General features: G+C 36.8%; 1 protein-coding gene across 1 annotated transcript in view; it reads left to right on the forward strand.

Moving 5' to 3' along the window:
* The window catches only part of LOC128999622 (piwi-like protein Siwi), a 57,139-nt gene that overhangs the window by 21,281 nt on the left and 8,674 nt on the right, over positions 1 to 27,184 (forward strand). The window contains exons 8-14 of the mRNA XM_054426211.1: positions 360 to 512; positions 1,741 to 2,022; positions 2,672 to 2,849; positions 7,721 to 7,841; positions 11,025 to 11,179; positions 12,362 to 12,489; positions 13,410 to 13,578. Coding sequence (XP_054282186.1) covers positions 360 to 512; positions 1,741 to 2,022; positions 2,672 to 2,849; positions 7,721 to 7,841; positions 11,025 to 11,179; positions 12,362 to 12,489; positions 13,410 to 13,578 — 1,186 coding nt within the window. The remainder of the gene's footprint in view (positions 1 to 359; positions 513 to 1,740; positions 2,023 to 2,671; positions 2,850 to 7,720; positions 7,842 to 11,024; positions 11,180 to 12,361; positions 12,490 to 13,409; positions 13,579 to 27,184) is intronic.

The raw sequence follows: 27,184 nt of genomic DNA on the forward strand, positions 1-27,184 counted from the left end.
TTTGGGCCAAAGTCTGTTTATAAAGTGAAAGATAAGATGTCCCATTTCTCAGACCGTGCATAGGCTAACAAAATGATTTATTTCGACCTTTTACAACTTCAATTCGATATTTTAACCGATACTGTCCTGTTCTATGTTGAGGTATAACAATCAATAAAACATCGAATTTCGATATTTTCGACCTTAATTACTTAGGCCTATATCGGCCGTACTGAAAATTTTGCATCGCCGACAAGAGGTCCCTTTTCACTTTCCACATCACATATAGTAGTTAGTTACAATGCATAATAGGTTTAATTTACATTAAAAGTTTTAGTATTTTAGATTATTAGTTGCTTATTGTTCTTGTTTGTTTTCAGTCTGAGTTTACCAAAGCGGTAGTGGGTACCGTTGTTCTTACTGATTATAACAACAAGACGTATGTTATAACCGACGTGGATTGGGCACAAAGCCCTGTTTCCACTTTTGACAAAAGCGGAACTCAAGTATCCTACATGAATTACTACAAAGAAGTAAGTTATTTTTAATTTTGTAAAAAAAATATGTGTGAATCCATCTATTGTGCCATTCAGATACAAGCTTGTTTCAAGTACAGTAGACAGCTAGCTGTAGATAAGCTATATGTGTGGATAACTACTCGTAGGCTATATAACCCCACTAATAATCAATTCTAAGAAATTAATTTAAAGGGAATTGTCCGTATGATAAGTCGTTTCTGAAAGTTTTAAATTTAGATTGTTAGAGAATGTTATTACTAAAACATCAATATGTAATACAAAACTGTGCCCTTAATGTGTGAGAACTTGTAACTTGATAAAACTCTGACGCAGGGATATTTTTTGCTTAATTTATCAATGTATTCAAGCCTAAGTCCGTATTTAATGCCTTTGCCAGTAGAAGACTATGTCACAGTTAGCAGGCTGAGAAAAGTGCCACCATAAGCTCGTGTGACAATAGAGTTCAAAGGTTAGATTCTACAAACTACTATAGATTAAAGTAGCTGTTTTTGCACCTTCTCCTAGGATAGGCTACTTGGTTTTAGCCCAGAACTGTTTTACACACAACTTCAGGCTAGTCCTAGAGGAGCGTGACACTATCCCATGGATAAACGCCATTAGTGATTGGCGGGATTTGAACCTGGGACTTAGGGCTCTGAAACCCTACACTCTACCACTATACCAGCTTGCTCCCCAATTTACTCCCTTTCTGTCAGGTGCACTGTAGTGGTTGTGCTTTGTTAACAAGTTTCTTGTTATTTCAGTAATTTGAATCCTCGTTTAACCAAATAAAACGATCTGATAATAAACAATAACTCGCCCTCCAGTTTTATAACTAAACAGTAAAGCACACATTATTAAATTAACCCTTAAATAATAGAAACTAAATGCTGTCTACACTAGTGTTCAGTGTCACCAACATAAACTAGACACGAAAAAGAAGTTTCAAAATTTACAATGGGATAAGTAGTCTACTTGTGTTGGTTAGTCTATGGTTGTACTGACTCAGCAATAGGTTAAACACTAATATTTGTTTGGGCTGTTGATAGTCTACCTCCACTGGAACTCTCTTCTTTCTGTAACAATCATACTTTCTAAGCCTTTTTTCTGAGTTCAACCATACAATACTAAAATGTCATAGTAGCCACCAGCAAATCTATTTGTTACATACATCAGTTTGTTACATACATCAATTTGTATAATAACATTTAAAAAAAAAAAAAATACTTGTAATTTCTTTCAGCGTTACAATATCCAGATAAGAAGCCCACAAAACCAACCACTTCTTGTCTCCAAAAACAAGGGAAGAGACAGACGAGCCGCGGAGCTGAAGGGCGCCGGTGCTGGGGGAGACCCCTCCGTTGTGTTGCTGATACCCGAGCTGTGTCGGATGACAGGGTTAACAGACAACATGCGTTCTAACTTTCAGTTGATGAAAGTAATGTCACAACATACGCGCATCGGTCCTAAGGAAAGGATTGACCGTCTTCTCGTAATGAACAGGCGGCTGAGTGGAGAGGAGCGGGTAAGAAGTCATTCCAAAATAATTTACACAATAAGACAGTGTGTTAATAATCTAAATCGCTATACAGTATGTAACTCAAGTTTTCATTCCAATACATATCAGTGAAAAAATGCACTGCTTGATTTTTAGTTTTCAATTTCCAGCTTATTAGGTATGTACCCTTGTATTCTTGAAAATAGTACAACTAAATGTTTTTTTTTTCAACAAAAACTAGCCTTCTGTTTTTGTTTTATTATTTATTCAGTAGAACTATGTCCACTCTCTGTTGTAGCTTAAATTGGGTAATTGCTTGAATTTTATGTTACAAAAGTTCTTGCTAATTCCTTACAATTTTGTTGTTGTACTATCCTAATATACTTAAAGCTAAATTTTGTGTCCTAAGATCATGTTATTTGAACTGATCTGGGATTATAATTTCAACAGTTTTGTTCAATAGTAAATTTTCCAAAAATTAAGAATTTTATGATCTAAAAATTGTACAAATTTTTTACTCATCATACCTCTTAAACATATAGTTGCTGTACTATACTGACAGTTATTTTATTATATTTTACCACAAAAATAACAAAAGTGTAAAAATTTTTGTAAAACTGAACATTTTTGTAGTTTTTACTCTTCAATAATAATTAATAATGTAAAATTATTTCAGGTTCAAAGAGAGTTTCGGGAATGGAACCTTAGACTGGCCAACCAGCTTGTAGAGATCCCAGGTCGGGTTTTGCCTGCGGAGGGAATAGTCCTGGGTAACAATATGACCGTCCCTTCTGGGGACGAGTGCGACTGGACCAGACATCTGCGGTCCAATCCCATGTTTTCAATGCCACCTGGTATGTAATACACTTGAATCACCCTCTCTTCCTGGTTGTGAGTGAGCTGTGAGTTTTGTAAACTTAAAAAAAACCCCCAGTGCTTTGTTACCGCTTGATCCGTTAAACCAGCAGTAATATAATAATTAATTTTACACTAGTGAACCTGTTGCTTCATTTATAATGGTTTAAATACCTGCATTCAGTAATCCATTATGCTGCTTGTGGCAACTATAGTTTCGGTTCACAGGGAACCATCTTCAGGCCGTACAAGGCGTCGTTATTCACTTCCATATATGAAGGTCGTCATAAGTACATAAAACACGAACACACGAAAACACACATTGACACGAACATTTAACATTAAAAATACCGAGTACTCGGGAACACGAGACAGGTGACGCGACCGGGTGGAAGTTGTAGCTCGAACTGGTGGTCAGTGGTCTAACGGTATGACGTCAGCCATTGTCTCCTTATCACTGCCGGCTCGCATTCATTCCTTCTCTCCTCCTCCCCCATCCAGTATTTTGATTGCGGTGTTATAAATGGAATTCGATTGGAATGAGAGTTTGTCATTTAAAACATTTTGACCATCTGTTTTGACTGCCTTGTATATTTCAAATTCTTCAAAAGTGTTAATGGTTGATCGGTCTTGGGAAAGATGTAAAACGTCCATATTACTATTTATGTTTACATAGTTGTGGTTGAGTGAAATTAAATGCTCTGCGAAATTTGAAGTTTGTGGGCCTGTAGTTTTCTTGGGGATATGTTAGCAATGGGTTCACCCCTCTCCAGTATATTATCAGAAATATTTTTGAACCATATCGAAAATGAACATCTATTTTCTGATACCAACCCCTTTCGAGAGAAAATAACATTTTATTATAGATATGTTGACGACACTATCGTTCTTTTCAATGGCAACAGCAGACAGTTATCTTTGTTATGCAAATATTTATGCAATATGCATAAAAAAATCGAATTCACGCTTGAAGAGAAAAACAACTCATTAAACTTTTTGGATTTAACAATAACCAAGAAAAACGACCAATTCTCATTCAAAGTCTATAGAAAACCAACTTGTACCGACCAGACAATCAATGCAGATTCACACCATCCACATTCACACAAGATTGCCGCATATAATAGTTTTGTTCACAGGTTGCTCTCAATACCAATGAGCGATAATGACTATAAAGAAGAAGTCAACATAATAAAATACATAGCGGTTGCAAATGGTTTTAACAGCAGTTTAATAGACAATTTAATTTACAAACACTCAAATAAAACCTCTAAAGCCCCTAATCAGAAACATTATATCTCTGCTAAGTATGGTTCGTCATTAAGCCACACTTTTAAAAATGTCATGACCAAAAATAATATAACAGTTTCATTTAAAACTACAAACAAGCTCGGATCCTTATTGAAAGAGCGGCAACAAACGAATTCCACTGTTTATGACAAGTCTGGGGTTTACAAATTAAACTGTAGCGATTGCCCAAAATATTACATCGGTCAGACTTCACGCTCCTTCAAGAAGAGGTTCAGAGAACATATCCCCGAGAAAACTACAGGCCCACAAACTTCAAATTTCGCAGAGCATTTAATTTCACTCAACCACAACTATGTAAACATAAATAGTAATATGGACGTTTTACATCTTTCCCAAGACCGATCAACCATTAACACTTTTGAAGAATTTGAAATATACAAGGCAGTCAAAACAGATGGTCAAAATGTTTTAAATGACAAACTCTTATTCCAATCGAATTCCATTTATAACACCGCAATCAAAATACTGGATGGGGGAGGAGGAGAGAAGGAATGAATGCGAGCCGGCAGTGATAAGGAGACAATGGCTGACGTCATACCGTTAGACCACTGACCACCAGTTCGAGCTACAACTTCCACCCGGTCGCGTCACCTGTCTCGTGTTCCCGAGTACTCGGTATTTTTAATGTTAAATGTTCGTATCAATGTGTGTTTTCGTGTGTTCGTGTTTTATGTACTTATGACGACCTTCATATATGGAAGTGAATAACGACGCCTTGTACGGCCTGAAGATGGTTCCCTGTGAACCGAAACTATAGTTGCCACAAGCAGCATAATGGATTACTGAATGCAGGTATTTAAAACATTATAAATATTCAAACGTAATCCGGAGGCTAACAACTCTTAAAAATGAAATTAGACTGTTGCTTCAATTCGAGCAATTGCTAAGTATTACAGATTACAGGCGTTATTTTAAAACAAAAAACATTCATAATTTCTGATGACTTTAAAAGATTTGACTCAAAGATCATGGAAATGCTCAAGATTTACATAAAATATCGATATAATCAACATTTCTTATATCTTATCATTTTTCAAAAGCTGATATTGTTTTTAGTGTTTTCTACAAATAGCCTTACTCATAGCCGCATTAGGTTGTCTATAATAACGATTATAAATTCTAAAAAATAAAACAACATTATTTCTAGCTTTTCCAAGGCTCTGTCTCCTTGGTGGTGTTCTATGACTTTCCTATGTTTCCATAGTTTGCAAATCGATCGGATCTTTCAATGATTACTAAGAAATTCAGCACAGTGTTAAATCAGTTTTCATTTTCGGGCTCTCGCTTTTTCCATTGTAATATTTACGCCAACCCAAATTAAAATAGTAAATATTTTATTTCAACCAAGTCAGTAAATGATTTTATAAAACTGTTAAATTAGCAAACTTATTGATTGTTTACAACTAACATAGGCTATATTCTTCTTCTCACTTTTAATTTCTGGCAAGAGCTGGAGTTTCATAAACATTTTTGTTTCCCATGTTAATCTTATGGAGAAACACGAAACTTTAAAGGGTCCCAGGGCCTCACTCTCTAATTATTTCCCTATTTCCTGCACAACTTCACGTTTACGCTCTTTTCAATGACACCAAAAACATGTCAATCGGTTCAGTAGTTTAGGAGGAGTAATTGTCAAAAAAATCCTGCTTGCGTAATAAATAAGTAAGTATAGCACTAAAGTTAGACATAATGGCTCATATACTTAAAAAGAGTAGCAATAGTCATATACTAAACTGCAAATATTCAAATGCAAATTATGTGAATGGTTAATAAGCAATCCTTTCTATGGCATCCATGAACTAAAGTTTATATTTAATCTGAATGTGTATCTACATGATCCATATTCTCTAGACATATCATATTTTATTAACTAAGTATTTTATAAAGTTTGTATCTTATTTGTTATTTTGGAATGTTTTGTATGTGTTTTGACCTTGTCACTCTTTGGTAAAAAGAAAGGTCAATGACAATAAAACTCTTTAGTAACTCTTGAGTACGACTTCATAGTAAGGAAGATGTATCCAGATATTAATTTTTCTTCACAATGATTAACGATTGTCAAAGAAGAAAAACTTTACTGCATTGAGAAAGCCTTAATTTTCTGAGTTTTTATTCATGCTCCATATACAGGGTCAATCAGTGATGGTCAAAACCAGGAATTTTGAATCTCAAAACCGAAACCGAAACTTAAAAAATTCAATGCCGAATCTCGAATTTCGAATTTTAAAACCTAAAAGAAAAACTTTTTCACTTAGCTGGTTACAAAGGTCAAGTTTACAAAAAATACATTAATCATAAATTGTTAAGTATGCAATCAAAACTGAAAGATATCGACTCCTGACCATGACATAAAATAAATATGTGAATGTGACTGATAATCTTAAAACCCAATACAACATAATTTGTCATAAACAACCAACGAAAAAATTAATTCAACTTCCAACACCAACATAAACGTGAATATTAAATTAATTAGAACATTTAGTGGTCAATATTTCTTTGTGTTAAGTAAATATTTATGTGAAAGTGAATTGTACCAGTTATAGTATGATGCCTTTTGAAGTTCAGAATCAAATTAACTTGTTTCATTACTGTTAATGGTGATGTTTGCTCTGTTGCTACCAGCTTGTTTGGAAACAGTGTTGAAAACAAGAACAATGGCACAAAAAAATTTCAGCAGTTTCAAAAATAAAACTGCCAAAATCTTCAATTTCGAAACTTTTGAATCTCGAAACTTTGTGATCGAATCTATAAATCTAAACTATTCCTAAGTTTTGATGGTTTGAGATTTGGTTTTGACACATCACTAGTAAAATACCGAACATCAGTTCAGTATTCTGACCTTAAAAATAATTTATTGTCCTCATGCACACTTTTAGCTCTGTTGCTAACAAAGGTGGAAAACTAATCAAAAGAATATGCCTAAATTGGGTTGTTTATTATGAATTCTTTGAGTTTGCTTTTAAAATTTTCACTATTATTATCGGACTTTTTTGTAAACACACATAAAAAATCTATTCCCCCGAAGGTGTTGGTCTTTACTTGTAAAATGTTAATCCCTGGTGAGCTGGGGTTATTTCTTTTTTTGTCCTGTGTTAAAGTGGTAGCATCTGTGTTTTAAACTTAACAACCAAATCTGTCTCTTGTTCACTAATGATATCTATTCACCAATTTAAATGGCTTCTCAACGGTTCTGCCTTTTCCCAAATCCGGCCTACTGGTCTCCTGTTTAATCTGTATCATTGAGAATACCAAGCTATCAAAATTTACAACAAATCCACTCTATTAACTTCCCTGTGTAGCAGCAAACCTAAAGACTCGTTAAACCTAATGTTATTTAAATAGAGGATGAATCTGGTCACGTTTATGGACATATTTTGATAAATATCCGTTCCATGTATTTGGATATTGGATGTTGGCTTAGTTTGCAGATTTGCTGAGGTCGGGTACCTTCTAGTAATCTGGAAACGTCACTAAACATTGCCTAATTTACTTTTATTTGCCACTCAAGACCTTGTCACTGCTTATCACCCTACCTTCAATTTGTGTCTGATTGCAGGTGGTTTAAGTAGGTGGGCAATAATTTTCCCATCACGAACAGCCAATGATGCCTACGCTTTTGTTGACATACTGAAACAAGCGGCTAGAGGCATGAAATTTACGATCAGCAATCCGGACCCGTAAGTTAAAAAAACGCACACTTACAATTACAGAAAACAATTCAATTGAGTATATTAGTATATGGTATAATACAAATCCATTAGTTAAAAAATATAAAAATTAAGTTGTAGGTAAAGAATGTAAAATAATACAAGCTGCTATACCCGTCAGTGTTGCCAGATTGGACGGCGTAAATTATCGTACAAGCAGTCCAAAATTATCGTATTTGGGGCAAAATTATTGTACACACAATTTTCTTTTATATCGTATAATGTAAAACAAGCAAGTCGATAATGGAATGACCAAAATTTTACTCTATTTGTCTCTGCCACCCACCGTTTTTGCTCTACCAGCCTACCACTGAGCTAGAAAAATATAAATTCTACCGGAGGCAGCACACTATCACACACACACACGGAATCTGCATCTCCGCTAGTAAAATAAATATTGAAACGCTGTAAAATGATGGTATTTTGGTTCTCAACTGGAAAATCATCCAGCTCATTGCTATATTTCACTCCCCCAATGCCAATGTACTGAGTACAATAATTAATTGAAGGTACAACGTAATCTACCCCTAGTACAGCGGCCAACTTCTCTCAAAATTCTCCTTTAAACACTTAAGTTGGTAGCAATTGGGCCCTCTCTAACACAGCTGATGCCTTTGCAGGGTTGCCATATCAAACAGCAACGAAGTAAATGTTACCTTTTTTTTCATATATTAAAAGTGGGAAATGTTCTTAAATGTATAATAATCAATATGAAATAGTTTATTTTCTAGCCCCCTAAAAATAATCGTACATTATGACAAAAAATCGTACACAACGTCAAAATTATCGTACAATTTTTCAACATTATTTGTGACGTAATTTTCCTGGCGGACGACAAGAGGGAAATTACGCCACTGGTACAAAAATGAGATCCCAGGATTCGCCCTAGTCTGGTCGCGGGGAGTTTCCCAGGAGTCGATAGTGATTCGGATAGCCTAAATTTGATAGCCCTGGTTGTCAGAGCTCGAGACGAACGTTGCGGGTTACCCAAACACCCAACTCGAAATCACCACTCTAGCCTAGGGCTTGTGGGGAAATTAATAATTTTGACTTGACTCTGTGGGCAAATATCTAAATGCAACTCTACTAGCTAACTTAACGAGTGAACAAGTAAGCTAAGTAGTCACTCCGCTTACCTACGGAGTTAAGTCGTCAAGCTGCAACAAATAAGGTTAGTACAAAATAGGCCTAACCTAGCCTAACTCCCACAGAGTCCGAATTTATTAAACAAGAAAACAAGTTGGCTTAAGTTGTCCAAGTGAGACACAAAACGATAAAAAAACTGAAACTAAAAATTAAACTGCTCCTTGAGCTGAAAACGAAAAGCTAAAACTTTAACTTCCTCACGTGTTCAACTTAAACCAACTTCGACAGAAATTGTCCAGCTGAAACCTGTCTGCTGGAACAAGCTTTGGAACGTTTGGGGGACTTTAAAAAGGGTTTTAAGAATTAAAAAGAAAGTCCCAAAACGGATTAAAAAACGTTAATCGAAAATATATTTCACTAACTGCAATACTTTACCAAATTAGTTGGTTAAGGCGTATGACTAGGTCTGCGAATCAGGCCTAGCCTTCAAGTTCAACCAAGCTTCGTACACGAAAACTGGTCAAGTAATATACGAAAACCAGAGAAGTTAACTACGAAACTCACCAGTCGACGAAATTATAACCAACTATGTTCCTGCACACGTTCACAACAAAACTATTCGAACTTAAGCTTTCAGAGCTTGCCGAAACGTAACTTTAAAACGACGAAGAAGTTACACGAAATCTCAAATTCAAGACGAACGAACGAACTAGCGAAAACGAATGCCCCAAAAGCCGGGAATACGAATGACAATCCTTCACAATTCTTATTCTTCTCTTCACCTTCGTCTCAGAATCGAGACGAAAGTTAAAACGCTCCCTGATTGGTCAGCACAAACAGAGTCAGCTGAGTCCCGTGTCAGCAAAGGTAGGCGCATTACAGCTTTAACATGCTTACAGCAGCGTACCACTCAAAAGGTGGCCCCGCTGCTCCTCTTTTCTCCCGTGTCCCGCCCTCAGACGCAGTCGAACAGCCAAACAACCAAACTGACACCAACGTCGTCTGCGATCTTGGAATTTGAGGTTAGGTGCGATGTCAGTTTAGCGTCGCGACTAGGGCACAACAACAGCTTACATTCAGCTGTTTAAGTTTTGTGGTTTAGCCGTTATTTTACCCCCTACACATTTGACCCGTTACATATTTTTTATGGGGAAGGAGCAAAAGAATCGTACACCTGGCAACACTGATACCCGTGCTTTGCAACGGGAAGAAAATGTGACCTAGAGACCTAAAGTGGTGCTGATGTGTGTTTTAAAATACAGCAACTCTGTGATTTAGTTTGAACATATAAACTGATTAAGTGTAAACCTACTTACTAAGTATAAGTACTTTCAAACCCCTACTTTTGATGTTAATAGATCCAAAAGAATATGACAACATACCTTAGTGTAGCAATAGCATCAATTGCTTCATATTGATGCTTCATGAATGACATTTTTTAACATAATTCTTCAATTTTAGTCAAGCGTCTTTACATGTAGCTTTAAGTTACTTTATAAATAAAAAAATGAAACTTTGAGCACTTACTGTACATATACCACCTTTCTTTAAAGCCAAACATAACCCTCCTCGATCTTCATAAAGTGTTACAAACATTTTTCTGCGAGTAAATAAACAAACACCAGTTCATTGTACTGACCAGCTGTTTTATCAACTAAACTTTGGAAGCATGCCAGTTGTAGCCCTTTTAAAATCAGCCTGTGGGGCAGAGCCCTTAGGAAATTCGTGCAAATCAATACTTTTCGGCAAATCTACACACTCTAAGCTATCATATGCTTATATTTTTATTTGGTAAATAACCTTAAACGTTTACATAAAATTTGATTGTATCACTTTAATAATATAATAGATAAGCCTTAAACAAAAGAAACCTAAGCAAAAACCAGTCATGTGAGAAATGTGTGACTCTTAATAAGGTTTCAAGAATATCTTAATTATAATACCAGTCTTTCCTTTTTAGAGACATTCAAACAAACACGCTTAAAAAAAATGCTTCACCAATTTCATTATAAAGAAAATATTTGGTCCGTATAAACCAACCCCTTACAAGTGTTTGAATTTTTTCAGATGTGAAATTCCTGATGACCGTACGCAGACGTACGTCAACGCAATTGATAATTGCATATCTAACATGTCTCCTCAATTGATTTTTGTCATTCTAACGTCTAATAAGGCAGATAGATATTCTGCAATTAAGAAAAAGTCCCTGGTTGATCGAGCAGGTAAGTGGGTACTAATAATTGTTGTGGTGTATGGTTTAAGTTTTAAAGCAGGTAAATTCAGTATTTGAATGAGAATTTTGTTAAACATAATGTTTTCAAGTCGCCACATTACTTGTTGATTGCTGACTTCAGACTAACAGTGAATTTCTTAGGACTTAGTGTAAATTAATTTTTCCTATTAGATTCATCAGATCTTGTTATTGACCGAGCGTAGGTGAATTTTATCGTGCATTATAATTATTTTAAATTTGAAACCAACCTCTGCTTACTAATAGTATTTAATAGAATAATAATATTGCTAGCAACAAAAAAGTTATATCTGTCAATTATAATTGTTTACTTACCTATTGTGAATATCAATAAGTTTAAGTTTAATGAATGAAATGGAATATTTATGTTCCTTCTGACTTCAATAAAGCTTTTTGTTTGTCAAGCTTAATAAATAACTAAATTGCATTAAAATATTTGATATCCATTAAATAACCATATTGTTAATATGGCGTATAACGATTCAACATGTGCAATTATTCATTGATTTTTTTGTCTAAAAATAGCTAAGAATGAAACAGAATTTTTTCTATGGGGGTTATGAATGGAAAAAACTAATTTATATCCCATAAAGCCCTGTTTCCATCGGATCATATTGATTTGAAATTTAGGCTTTCTATTACATTTGTGCTGAATTAAATGAAAATGGGATGATTTTTATTCAAGATTTTGTTCTTGGGTTTTTTTTCCTTTGGGACAAAATTGGTCCCAGGTCTGGGTCTTGCCATGAGACCCGCCCGCGGTAATGGCTTATTCCTTATACAGTAGACTCCCTCTTATCCGGACACCTTTTAACCGGTCATCCGTTTAACTGGACTACACTCGGCGGAAATGACATCTCTTTAACCGGACAATTTTTATCAGAACATTGGTTTAACTGGACTAGATAGGCAGGAAGTGGGCAGTACTGAAACGACTGTTCACGTGGGAAAGATTTGAGGACAGTGATCATGTCTCTAAATACAATGCTCTCATAAATTTAAGTCGAATATCACAGTAAACAGTCCGTTTTAACGAGTTTTTGGAGACATCGGTTTAACCGGAAAACCCGTTATCCATTGTAATTGAACTTGTACTCAACTTTGTGGTCTTCTTCAAATACCTAACAAAAGTAATACATTTATGTTTATACAGTTCCGACCCAGGTGCTGTTGGCAAAAAATATGGGCAAGAAAGGTGTAATGAGTATAGCTACCAAAGTAGCTATTCAAATAAATTGTAAAATCGGAGGAGCCCCCTGGTCAGTTCAGATGCCATTGGGAGTAAGTATTCAACAAAATAGTATGAAATTGTATTGTAAATTGAAGGACTGTTGTTAGTGAGATGCATAAACAATTGTAACTCTCATCTCAAGATAATGTGGATTGATCTACTTAAGGTCAGGTTTTTATTCTGACTTGCTAGCTACCTTCAAAAGATGGGTTTTATTAGGTTGAAATTTGTTTAGCTAATGATTAATCATGGTGACTGAGTCAACCTTGAAATTGAGAACTTTGAATCGTGAATCTTGTATTAGAATCCATTTAACGAGAGACCCGTGTGTTATCTTTTGTCACCAGGATTAAAATAATTATGAAATTGAAATCTCAGGAAATTATGCTTTATTGTAGGTGAAGTAAATATTTAATAAGTAAGAGTAGACTTTGCTTGTGAATCTAAATTTTGTATTTCATTATTTAAAGTTGACATTGAACGCTAAAAAATTATATTTATAGTATGATTTGGGGTTTGAAATTCCTGGATTTGACTGTCACTAATCATGTTTATCGACAGTGAACCTAGACCATGATCAAATATGCAATAAAAAGCATATAATTACTAGTTGTTACCCAAGGGCTTCACCCCGTTTGACTTTATAAGTATTAATAAAACAATTGATTGGTCAGGTTAAGCTGAAATAAATTAACAGAGTACACTAATCCAAACAAATAATCACACCTGATTTTAATAAGGTAATAAATTGAAAGAACGTAGTATATAATGTATTTATTCAATTTATAACATCTTTGACAATTTATTCTGACTCATAAAAAAAAATATATAAAATATGTAAACTTAACTACACCAGGAATAATAAAAAAAAATCCTTGTCCCATACCAACATTCTTAGCAGTGACTATCCAGTTGAGTTTAAATACAGTGCACAATTAACTCATTTATTTCATATTAAATTGTTTATCAGGGTTTGATGACAATTGGGTTCGACGTGTGCCATGATTCAAAGCAGAAAGGCAAATCATTTGGAGCCATGGTGGCATCACTTAACAAACCAATGTCAAGATACTTTTCTGCAGTATCCCACCACTCTACGGGTGAAGAACTTTCAAATGACCTTGCTCTGAACATCGTTAGTAAGTATTCAACCACACATTACTATCATCTGTTGTTGGTAGTCGAGGGAAATTGTTTGTTTTTATTTAAATTTATCTCATCTCTTGAAGTGTTGTTTTAAAAACAGTGGGGTGAATTGGGGATGGAATTGCTTTGCGTAATTTTTGTGAACGGAGTGTTATCGAACATGTCCTTGCAGGTTTAAAGTAATCTTCCTTGGGATCAAACAATAACACTGTAATTGAAATTGGTTTAGAACTAGGATCATTAATACTTGTATCCAACATTAGGATCTAATGTTCTTGAACATTAGAATCCTAAATTTTATTATTTATTTTATTAACAATTATTGTATGTATGGACTACATACAATAGCCCTTATAACTGGCCAACACGGGGCCAAGCCCCTGACTGGATAACGATTTGGCAGGTTTATCCAACCTACTGTTGCTGGCTTGACTCTAGACAAAAAAACTGGCGATTCATCAATAACTGATACTCTTTAAATACAGTATTTATAATCAACTAACTAAACCTACCATGACCTGGTGTACCAAAACTAGGGGTGTGCGATGCATCGAAAATGCATCGAAATTTCGATTCGATTCGATTCGATGCATCGAATCGCGATTCGATTCAGCATGCATCGAAATCACGATGCATCGATTTGGCCTCGATGCATCGAAAAAGACCGATGCAGCGGTTAACTCCCGATGCAACGATTACGTCCCGATGCATATTTAAAACTAATTTAGGACTCCAAAATGAGTTTTAGATAGGGAAGTGTCAATTATCGCTACCACCGATACTCGGACATTGCCGATACTAGGAATATTGGTATCAAGAATCGATTGCCAAACATCGATTTCGCCCGATTCCGGGCCGCCGATACCGACAGCCGACAGGGATGGATAGATATTTTATTTAACATTTATTTATTTGATATCTATTGGTTTAGTAATCACGCTAACAACTTTAGTAACCAACTTATTACACTATTTAGTTCAAAACAGCTAAAGGTTATTTTCAGTTGTCTCTCTGCAGGCAGATGATATTGCACAACACAATACAATCTACATTTCAAGATGTCAGACAGTCAGAATTCAGTCTCAGACAACCGGCGTGCGAGTGTCCTCAACACGAAATTATACTAAAAAATGTCTGTATCAATAACTCAGACCTTTAAATGTATTATTTTTATTTTTAGAACAAAATAAATAACCTAAACTTGTCTAAATTTTCAGTTTCATCCCTGCATTACGCATCATTAGAAAAATTCGATTCAATTACAACATCGAAGTCGGAGGGTCATTCGTATCGTAATCTACAACGCAGTGCGCGTGCGTGATTGGCTAAGTCGCTATGAACACACGGTTGCCGTGGCAACCTACAGTGCGCACTGAGCTCTGCGCCTTGTGTGTGAGGGAAGATTATACCAACAAACTATTTCAGGAATTCCATTTTGGGACGGATGAAAGATAAGGAAGAAACAAAAAGTGGTCACGTGTGCAAATGTAGTGGTCGAGACAATAAGGCTATAAACGAGTATTGTCGCGTCGTTGTTCCTTGTTTGTTTACTTTTTCATATTCCCTATCAAATGCCCTTATCTGCTATCTCTCTCTCCCCCTCTCTCTCTTTAGCGATGTACTGATTAAACAGATTGTGGTTGACGACTTTTCTAATTAAGATTCCCTGTGGTTATTTTAGTTCAATCAATCCCATAACCTTTCTATCGTTTATCAAAATAATTAATTAATCTGTTGTTGGGGGCGTAATGGGTGAAAATGAAAATAATTAATAACTCGAAGGACCAGAACTAATTAATAGTTCAAGAGAAAAATAATTAAATTAGAGAAAATGGCGAATCTGCAATTTGAAGGGCACTGAGGTCCCGAGATGGAATAAAATGTCTTGTGAGGGGCAAATGAGATTAGTTTTAGAGTCTAATTAAAACACACACAAAACTTTAAGGTTGTACCTTGAGTCCAATTGTCCAAAGGTGGAGAGTATGGCAGCGGCGTCGTCTATGGTGGAGCGATGGCGGATGGCGGAGTCCTTAGACCGAGTGCTTCTGTTTTGTAGAATTTTGGAGTACGCAACGCACCCAAGTTCATAATCACAAAGAGCTCACTAATACGCGGAAGTCACGGTGAAAACGTACGGAAAGTCTAGAAGTAATACACGGACGCGCACACACTGTCTTGAGGTTTGAAGAGTCTGAAAGCACTAGATCACAATTTAAGTAATTTAATCACAAACAAAAGGGGGAAATTAAAATGTATATATAGTTAAATGTACTATAGAGGAGAGGGAGGCCAGATATAATTCATCTATAGCCTAAAAATACGTTTAAGAGAGGTAAAATGGGCAATTAATGTCCCGAGATACGAGAAACGGAATACACCGTGAGTTATGGACGCCGACCGTGGACAGACAGACCCCGATCGCCGGCTTCACACTTTGAAAAATGCAATTGCGGTTTAGAGGGGTCTAGGAATTCGATGGCCAATAGGAAATGCGATTGAAGCAAACACGGCGTCAGGTGATTCATGGGTATGTAGTACAGGAAAATAGGCCTTACTGTGGCGGGAAATTCGAGCAGGCTTAGCAATCTCATTTGAATATTGAAAGCGGGAGTCTATTTACAATAAATTGTTACTGAGACTAAATAATATTACAATAAATGTGGTGATTTATATACACATTAGCATGATTAATTAACCAGTGACTTAATTAACATAATGATTAATTTCTAAATACTCTAAAAATATGAATACCGAACATTCCGGCCCCCTTGAAGCATTACAGCTTCAACAGACAATTAATTAAAAAACACAAGAGCAAACGTAAACCACACTTAAATCTAATATGTACATAGAGTAGGTTTCTTGGACTTAGTCTTCATTGCATGGCAGAGGGAAGACCTTGTGAACAGGCCGTGTGAAAGTCCCAGAAGCTGTCTTCACTGTGACGACTCGAACTGTTCCATCAGCGCCAGGGTGAGTGGAGACGATGCGTCCAAGAGGCCAGGTGAGTGGAGGTGAATTGGAGTGAATGAGCACCAAGTCTCCGGTCTTCAAATTCTCATGAGGGGTGGTCCACTTGGATCGCTGCTGGAGGGAGTGGAGATATTCAAGCTGCCAACGCCTCCAGATACGCTGGTGAAAAGCCTGGACAAGCTGCCACTGACGAAGACGATTGAAGGGCACTTCAGACAGGCGAGGTTCCGGCAGGGCAACTAATGGAGCTCCGATGAGGAAATGTCCAGGGGTCAGCACAGAAATTTCGGAAGGGTCTGAACTAAGAGCTGTAAGAGGGCGCGAGTTTAGCATTGCCTCTACTTGAATGGACAAAGTTTGAAATTGGGTTAAAGTTAAAATGGTTTCACCAATTACCCGTTTCAGATGGTATTTTGCACTTTTAACGGCACTTTCCCATAAGCCACCTTGATGAGGTGCAGAGGGGGGGTTGAAATGGAAGTTAATTCCTTTGGGGGTGGTGAAATGAACAATTTTGTCCTGCGAATCAGGTGTAAGGATGGTTTCACGGATTACCTTGCGTAATTCCGAGTTTGCACCAACAAAGTTGGTTCCGCAGTCAGAATACAGATCGGAACAGAGTCCGCGTCTCGACACAAAACGTGTGAGAGCGGCAATGAAGCCTGAGGTGGTAAGATCGGTGACTACCTCTATATGAATAGCTTTGGTAGCCATGCAGATAAAAATACACAAATAGACCTTAATCTGTCTAAGAGCTTTGAGACTGCAAACGCGAACACTAAATGGTCCGGCGTAATCTACGCCTGTAGATGAGAATGGACGAGTAGGATTGACCCGATGAGCAGGTAAATCACCCATTAGAGGGATTTTGTTTCGTGGTTTATTTTTAAAGCACACAAGACACTTAAATATGCGCGAGCGGATAACGCTCCTGGCCGATAGAATCCACACTTTTCGGGCGAGTAGTGATTGAGTTAGTTGCGGACCTGAGTGCAAGTGTACCTGGTGGTAAAAGTCTATAAGCAAATTCACTACAGTATGAGACTTGGGTAGAACAATAGGGTGACGTATGTCATGAGCAAGCGAACAATGTGACAATCGGCCACCGACGCGTATGAGACCATTAGGGTCGAGGAAGGGGGTGAGTTTCTGTAATTGTGCAGAACATATTGAGCCTTTGTTCAATAATTTAATATCCGCACTGAAATGGAGTTTTTGCACTAGTTTAAAAATTGTCACTTCCGCTAGATTTAATTCACTGAGTTTTAAGTGTCCAGAGAGTTTGTTTTTAGACCTGGAATAGTTTATGAATCGTAGTACATAAGCTAGCACACGGGTTAGTTTCAACCAAGATGAATATTTAGACAATAAGTCCCATTCCGAAGGGGCGACTGTTGCACTAAGTACACTAAGAGGAGTTTCTTTAATTTCGTCCGTGGGAGTGAGTTCAGACGGCGAAAAACATGAGGGGGGCCAGTTGGCCGCAGGGAGCTGTAACCATGGTGGGCCAGTCCACCATAAGGGATGGTCAATGAGAGATGAGGCTAGAATTCCTCGTGAGGCACAATCAGCGGGGTTTTCCGTCCCTTTTATGTGCCGCCACTGATAACTGGGAATGATTTCTTGCACTTGGGCTACACGATTAGCCACAAAGGTCTTTAGTCTGTATGGAGGGGTTTGTAGCCAAGTAAGAACTACAGATGAGTCACTCCACAATACAGTGGTATTCGTAGTAAGAGAGTTAAATTGTTTTTCACAATAATGCACTAGTTTTGATAAGAGGTGAGCTGCACACAATTCCAAGCGGGGTAAAGTTACCTTTTTTAACGGGGCAACACGAGTCTTAGACAATATTTGTTTCACAATGACTGTTTTGTCACTAGATTCACACCGGAAATACACTACCGCGGCATAACCGCATTCCGATGCATCACAGAAACCGTGAAGCTCGATATCAGAGGAGTGAGCGAGCGGAAATGCTCGGGGGATCTTAATTTGACCGAGGTGGTCTTTAGTGTTACTAGTGAACACATTCCACTTATGTGCGAGATCAGAAGGGAGATGGTCGTCCCAATCAAGACCTTGAGTCCATAGTAATTGCATGAAGCATTTTGCTACCATGATTAATGGGGACAAAAATCCGCAGGGGTCATATAGTTTGGCAATAAAGCTGAGCACGGAGCGCTTAGTCAGCTTTTCAGACGGGGGGTTGAAAGCGTAACAGAAACAGTCTTCTTCAGGAGACCAATGGAGACCTAGGATGGAGTACTGGGGAAGCTGAGCGTCTTGCAGGAAACTTGGAGTCTCTAGATGTTCCGAAGGAAATTTTTCTAGAAGAGCAGAGGAGTTGGAGGCCCACTTGCGAAGTTCAAAGCCACCACGATGTAGAAGTTGGATAAGTTGGTCCTGTAGTTCAAGAGCAGCCTCAACGGAGTCAGCACCCGTGATAATGTCGTCCACGTAGGTGTGATGACGTAGAGAGTGAGAAGCCTGAGGGAAGGCATCACCTTCGTCTTCCGCTAACTGCATTAAAGTTTTAATAGCAAGGTAGGGGGAGCTGTTCATGCCGTAGGTGACGGTAGTAAGTTGAAACGTAGAGATTTCCTTTGAAGGGTCGTCACGCCACATAATCAGTTGAAACTTTTGATCGTCAGGGTGCACTTGTATTTGGCGGTACATTTGCCGAATGTCACATGAAAACACAATTTTATGAGAGCGGAAGTTCAAAATTACGTCACAAATGTCAGTTTGTAATTTACGTCCTGTCAAAAGAATATCGTTTAAGGAGTGACCGGAACTGGTTTTGCTACTGGCGTCAAACACTGTCCTTAAATTGGTCGTGCTAGAGTCCTTCAGTACCCCATGATGAGGTAGGAAGTAGTGTGGGTGTATGTCTTCAACAAAATCTAGTTTTGTCATATGGCCGAGAGTTTGATATTCAGACATGAACGTCTTATACAAGTGTGAAAACTGGGGTTGAGCTTTAAATTTCTGCTCAATAGACAACAAGCGCTTTTCAGCAATGGGCCTAGATTGGCCTAGAATGGAGGGGTCCGTCTTGAACGGAAGTCGCACAACATAACGACCTGATTGATCACGAGAGTGTGATTTTTTATAGTATTCATCACAAAGAAGCTCTTCCTGTGACTTAACCTGGAAGTGAGGGGGTTCCTCCTGTTGCCAGAAACGTTGAAGGGAAGAGTGTAGTGAATTATCACTAACAGAGAGAAGAGAGATTGCAAAACCTGACACGGGTTCCGAGTTAGTTGCACAGGGAGCTTTACCCATCAGAATAAAGCCAAGATGAGTACCTATCACATGAGGCATGTGCGTGCCGAGGGAGTAACTTTCATGAGTCCAGAGGAGGGGTAGCAGAGAACTACCTATAAGCACGTCAATGCCACCAGGCAAGTGAAAAGTAGGATCAGCTAGAACATAGGGCTTGATTTTTGTTAGCACTTCCGGTGATATAGGGGAGCGAGGTAAGTCGACGGAAATCTTATCAAGAATATGGAATTGATGGTCAGTGGCTATTACTCGACCTGAGAGAGTTTCAAGATTCAAGTAAGTTGACCCTTTAGTACAGGAAGCCATTTGAGAAAGACCAGATATTTTGAGTTGAGAAGACTGGCGTTTTATATTCAGGAGATTCGCAGCGCGTTCTGAGAGCAGATCACACATACTGCCAGTATCTAGTAGAGCACGAAACACATGAGAGATACCCTGAGGGGAAGTCAACTTGACCAAGGCGGTGCCGAGTAATACAGTATAATTACCCGAAGTCGTACATGAGTTATTTTGGGCAGAATAATTGCTTACATCCGCGACAGTGGCGGAGATAGAGGCTTGTGAATTAACATCACCAGTCTGAGTGTGAGATGGACCTGAAGTGGTCGGGGAAGTTCTTTGACCTTGAGGTCGAAAAGACATCTGAGAGGTTTGATTATTATCACCAAGGTGTAAGAGAGAGTGGTGTCGCTGTTTACATGTGCGACAAGTGAACTGAGAGCGGCATTCTTTGGAGCTATGTTCACCCAAGCAAGAAAAACAACGATTATGTTTTTTAACAATGGCGTGTCGCTCTCGAGGAGATTTATTTTGAAATACGTCACAAGTGTAAACTTTGTGATCATTTTTGTTACAAACAAAACATTTGTTATAGACAGGACTATTTTTAGTCTGAGAGCTATGAGAGGGGGGAGCATTAGATCTCGAAGTAGCTACCATGGCTAGGCCTACGTCAGACCGGAAATGCACCTTTTTTGGTATGGTTTTGTGAGGTGAAGGTTGAACGCTTCTGTGGGCCGATGACATGTTATGTATGTTAGCATCTTCTGTCTGCGAACATTCTTGGTTAAGAAATTTTATTATTTCACCAATTTCTGGTAATGAATGAGTAACTGGATCTTCGGTTTGACTGGAACGGAACGATTCAAGTTTTTTACGTAGTTCCTGGTCCATTTTACGCAAAAGGAGTGCGGACAATAGGGGGTTGTTGTCACTAACGTCACAATTTAATGCCTTAAGAGCTTGTGTGTGTTCCGTAAACAGGTTTACAAATTGGCGCAAACCTTTGAGTGAAGTTGCCGTAATGTTTGGCAGGTCCAACAATTGGTTAAGATGCAATGATTGCAATCTTCGATTGTTGTGATATCTGTCACGTAACAATTCATAGGCGACTAGATAATTAGGAGCGGTGAGATTTAAACTCCTTATTAAATTGAGAGGCTCTCCATTTAAGACAGAGAGTAAGTACTGGAATTTCATAACAGAGGATAATGAAGCATTACGGTGGATTGCAGTGTCAAAAAGATTGATAAAACTTGTCCACGTTAATGGATCGCCAGAGAATTTTTGTAAGTCCAGTTTAGGTAATCGTACTTGTGAGCTTGGATGAGTTTCTGAAACAGAAAACGATTCACTGAACGCGGAAGGGGTTTTTGGTGGTTCTGAGGGAACCAGAGTTTCAATCGTAGCTTGAATGTGAGAGAACATGTCTTCAATAGCATCTTGATCATTGGAAAGAGTCTTATCATCGATCCCTTCATCTTCCAGAACGAAGGCACGTTGAAGGTTATTTTCAAATTCACTGCGTTTCTTTTTTATTTCCAACGCGTAAGCGGATAATTTCTTAAGTTGTAATGGTGTTAGAGGGTCGATTTGAGTTGATAATTCATCTACTGTAGCCTTAAGTTTTTCAAAACGTGATTTAATCAGCGCCGTAGAACGGGTGTAGATTGCGGACTTAAAATCAGATGCTTTAGGAGGCATTGTGAAGTGTTCACTTGAAAGTATTCACACGAAAATGGAAGTTGTGGGTACACAAAAGGCTTGTAGCTAGGCCTATGAATGGTATTAGCTTAACAATGTAGTAATTAATTGTCCGCTGAATAATATAGAGATAAAATATTATAAATATCTAAAACATACATCCACCTACTTTGTAGCTTAATTGAGGCAAATAGTGAAAAACACTAAGTTATCAACACGTTAAATAGCAATAAAATATTTTTAAATGAGTGTGGCAGGTTTAATTCGATTTTCAAACTATAAATCAACAATTGAGCTTAGTTGAAAGTATTCAAGTACGGTAATAATAATGCACAATAAAACAAGAGATATGATAGAACAAATGAATGAGTCACATGAAAGTTCACCGTTATTTACAAAAATAATAAATGGATCTAAATAAGTTTAATGAGAGTAGGCCTCATTAATGAAACAGTGTAGAATAATCCTTAGTAAACAAGAATTGCAACATAAAGAGTAAGTTATTACCCTAATAAATGAGAAAGGAACATAAAATTATAACCATCAATGAAATATGAATCACAATACAAATACGCTAGCTAACAGTTTTGTTTATATGTACAACACTAGTAATAAGAACCAGTAAAAACGGTTATTTTGAACTATTTATTAAAATGTTAATTGACAAGATAAAATTACCTTAAATATAATATCGCACGTTTGTCAACCAAAATTACAGAGATGAACTAATTTAACTTTACTTCATTTAAAATCAAAATTCAGAAAGCATAAACAATGTTAAATAACAATGACAAATTATTGTTTATTTAGTATGATATTCAAAAGAGCAATATTGATTCAAAGAATAATAGTAAATACCTAATAATAACCTAATAGTTGGTTATTAATAATATCAATCAACCTTATTACACAATACACCTTAAATGAGAAAATGTAAACAACAACAAACGCTGTACAGTGAGTGTGAGATATGCGTCTGCTACTAGTGTCGGCCGTCTGCACGCGACTAAATCCCGCAACTAAAACTAAATCCCGTTTTCGGGATAAAAAAGCCAAGTAGGGAAAAATTGTCTACTACTAGAGAGAACAGCAAATTGTACATGATTGTGACCTGCGCAGACGCGCGAGTGGAGAGAGATTGCTAAACCACGCCCACGAACGGAACGAACGCGAGCCGATATTTTACCAATATGGCGAAAATTGAAAATTGCAGATCGCTAAAAATATGGTTGATGATGAAAATTGGCTGAAATTAATTACCACAGGACTTTAGACAATGAATCCGGCTCGAAGGACCAAATGTTGGGGGCGTAATGGGTGAAAATGAAAATAATTAATAACTCGAAGGACCAGAACTAATTAATAGTTCAAGAGAAAAATAATTAAATTAGAGAAAATGGCGAATCTGCAATTTGAAGGGCACTGAGGTCCCGAGATGGAATAAAATGTCTTGTGAGGGGCAAATGAGATTAGTTTTAGAGTCTAATTAAAACACACACAAAACTTTAAGGTTGTACCTTGAGTCCAATTGTCCAAAGGTGGAGAGTATGGCAGCGGCGTCGTCTATGGTGGAGCGATGGCGGATGGCGGAGTCCTTAGACCGAGTGCTTCTGTTTTGTAGAATTTTGGAGTACGCAACGCACCCAAGTTCATAATCACAAAGAGCTCACTAATACGCGGAAGTCACGGTGAAAACGTACGGAAAGTCTAGAAGTAATACACGGACGCGCACACACTGTCTTGAGGTTTGAAGAGTCTGAAAGCACTAGATCACAATTTAAGTAATTTAATCACAAACAAAAGGGGGAAATTAAAATGTATATATAGTTAAATGTACTATAGAGGAGAGGGAGGCCAGATATAATTCATCTATAGCCTAAAAATACGTTTAAGAGAGGTAAAATGGGCAATTAATGTCCCGAGATACGAGAAACGGAATACACCGTGAGTTATGGACGCCGACCGTGGACAGACAGACCCCGATCGCCGGCTTCACACTTTGAAAAATGCAATTGCGGTTTAGAGGGGTCTAGGAATTCGATGGCCAATAGGAAATGCGATTGAAGCAAACACGGCGTCAGGTGATTCATGGGTATGTAGTACAGGAAAATAGGCCTTACTGTGGCGGGAAATTCGAGCAGGCTTAGCAATCTCATTTGAATATTGAAAGCGGGAGTCTATTTACAATAAATTGTTACTGAGACTAAATAATATTACAATAAATGTGGTGATTTATATACACATTAGCATGATTAATTAACCAGTGACTTAATTAACATAATGATTAATTTCTAAATACTCTAAAAATATGAATACCGAACACTGTTTTGTATTTTATTTCCTTTAAATCAACCCCTATTTACCATCTGTATTTTATAGAATAAAATGTTTGTTTATAAAGTTTGACTGGCCACACAATTTTGTACCTATTTTATTTTGTATAAAGTAACAGATACTTTGATGATTATATATATATATCAATAAGTGCTGGGTGCTGTAATGAATGTTTTTTATTATCAAAATAAGTAATGAATTATACAATTTTGATAATACATGGGTAATTGAATACCATAATGTCATGTAGTTTCCTATTTGTAACTTGCAAATAATAATAATTGATAGTTAATTCTGGAAAATGAAAAATAGGAACGCATTCATAAACCTGTTGTCAAAACAGCAACGCAGGTGTAAGGGTTTATTGTTTCAGAGGCTAGGGTGTTTCAAGGACAAAGTGCTGGGCCTCCCGGCTCAGGGGGGGAGGGGTGGTGGTGAGACTGAGAGAGAAGAGGGGGAGGAAACTGGTTTTGGCTATTTATTGATTAGTTCACCGACCCTTCTAGACAACAAAATTGAGTGACAGTGACAGTGTTAAATCACCATGTTCTGTATTTAATTTCTTGTTTACTTTGTGTGTTACAGTATTCTATTAATTTAAGTGTTTTGTTCTATTTCCTCCTGGTCCCTTGCAAATTGTATTATCAATGCTAAACAATTGTGGTCAATTCAAATTATATTTTTGATTATTCAAATCTCCTACACAAAAAGACAAAAGTCAAACCAGGCAAGGAAAAAACCTGCTATTGTAATCCCCATACCCAGCCATTTGGGAAGTGGTGAAAGTCTAGTCTAAATATAGCTCAAAGGTCTCACCCTTCCCTTCCCCCCCTTCCAACCCCCTACTCAATGTTACTATTCCGCTCATTTCGAGGTCATTGCACAACGCCTGCCTCCCTTCTATTGTTTTGCCTTTATAGTGTTTCTATTCTGACTTTTATAAACATAAATTTATTGCTTAGTAACAGTTCAGTAGTGAAATTTTCTATTGTGAAACACTAGGCCTACTTTAAAACAAAATCACTACCGATCATGTCATTCTATTCTGTGTCAAGTCAGTATACCATTATCAATTATCAATTATCAATCAATGAGATGGGGACGCCCCATAGGTGCGTATTTTAACCCAAATCATTGCCAGTCAGTCGCCGGCGACTGCTTTGAGTTGACCTATTCTGTCGTGACAGCTTTAAAAATAGGTTAGGACAACTACCTCTTGCTTATTTCTATATTTGTATGACTGTAGAATCAACAGTAATAAAAATTATCCATCATTTTATGCAAACACAAGTTACATTTCAACAAATATTGATCTTACAAGGCCGTACACTACTCGAACTCAAAATCTTGAATACTCGCCCATTTAGTGTTAATTGTATAAATTAGGGATGGTCAAGTCTCGAAATTTCGGGAAATTTTAAATCTCGTTACACGAGATGAGATTTCTTTTTGGCCGAGATTTTTATCAAGACGAGAATAAAAAAATAAAAAAAATTAAAAACGCCTGCAGAAAGTCAATGCAATGCAATACAGGAGCGTGTTGTAGTTGCGTTTCCTTTGCGAAGGCGTTCTTATGGAATTAATTCTTTAAATGTAAATATTGCTTTAATTATTTTAATAATATTACTTTAATAACATTTGAGAAGTTTTGTTAAGTGTAAGCAGCGTGAGGAATGTTTTATTACTATAAAAAGTCAAAACAAGAACCAACTATTTTATAAAAATTAATATTGCTTTTATTTTATGATTTATTTTATTTTAGGATAAGTTTAACTCTATCCTAACTGATATCACTATGTTTCCTAATCGTAGGCATTTTTAATAACTTAGGCGTGATTAATAAAAAAATGTTATTCTGATGTTTTTTAATAAAAGATTGTAAATATTCTTGCCTATTATCATTATTTTTTTATTTAAACAGTCATCTAACAATGTTACAAAATCAGGTAAAAATTTTGAACGTGCATTTCCCGTTGTGTATGAGAAGGGAAATCCCGTCTCGAAATTTTATGAGAAATAAAAAATCTCGTCTCGTCTCGTCTCGTCTCGAACTAAAAATCCAATCTCGTCCATCCCTAGTATAAATAAAATCGGATCCATTAAAACCGGATCCAGCCTAAGATCCGATTGTAGTAGTAAACACTGATTATCAACTTTTTTGGTTCATGCTGATTAAAGAATGAACCAAAAGTATTGAAAGTCAACAAATATAAATGTGAAAACTAAGTAACAATACTACCTGTACATCATAAAATAAACTCTATTTTATTTAATACAGGTCAATAATAATAAACTTAACGATTGCTTATTTGATATAGGCTTATTCTAATTGTTAGTGAAGGGTGAATTTCCTTAGGCAAACCATAAAATTAGCAGTGTCCATTAATGAGGTTAGGTCAGCAACTATCCTCTTGTTCATAATTTTATTTAGTACATTTTTTACTTTAACTTTTTTAAGGAAAAGGATCCATTACAGAAACACATGTTGTATTTAATTTTTGAAGAAAATTATACCGTGCTGCATCGAATCGAATCGCATCGATTCGAATCGAAATTCTTTGAATCGCATCGATGCATCGAATCGAAAAAAATATGCTGCATCGCACACCCCTAACCAAAACCTATGAGAAGCTGAGGTTATTCTTATTTACAATACTTCTACAGTAGAACCGTATGTCTATATAATACAGTGTTTTATTTCAGCTACATAAATGTTACAATGGATTAGAAAATACTTTTAAACTAAAAAGTTGAAGTTTCTAAAGCATTTTACATTAAGTATAACTGACATTTTAGCCCTGTATTATTTTATAGAATCATTTCCTCGGTTAACCGAGGTTCTACTGTATATACAGCTAACTTATCACTTGATGAGGGTCAAAAAATTTAGAAAAACAATTTTTTACCCCATAAAACCTGTATAACCCTGTTCTCATGGTCCGATCATGCTTGTTCGCGAACTCATTCAAGTTTATCCCGCCTTACACCTTTAAACAAAATTTCATCAAAATCGGACAAAAA

This window comes from Macrosteles quadrilineatus, unplaced genomic scaffold, assembly GCF_028750875.1.
Source record: "Macrosteles quadrilineatus isolate MER2022 unplaced genomic scaffold, UCM_ALF_1.0 Scaffold_8__2_contigs__length_117827958, whole genome shotgun sequence".
In the NCBI taxonomy this organism is placed as follows: Eukaryota; Metazoa; Arthropoda; class Insecta; order Hemiptera; family Cicadellidae; genus Macrosteles; species Macrosteles quadrilineatus.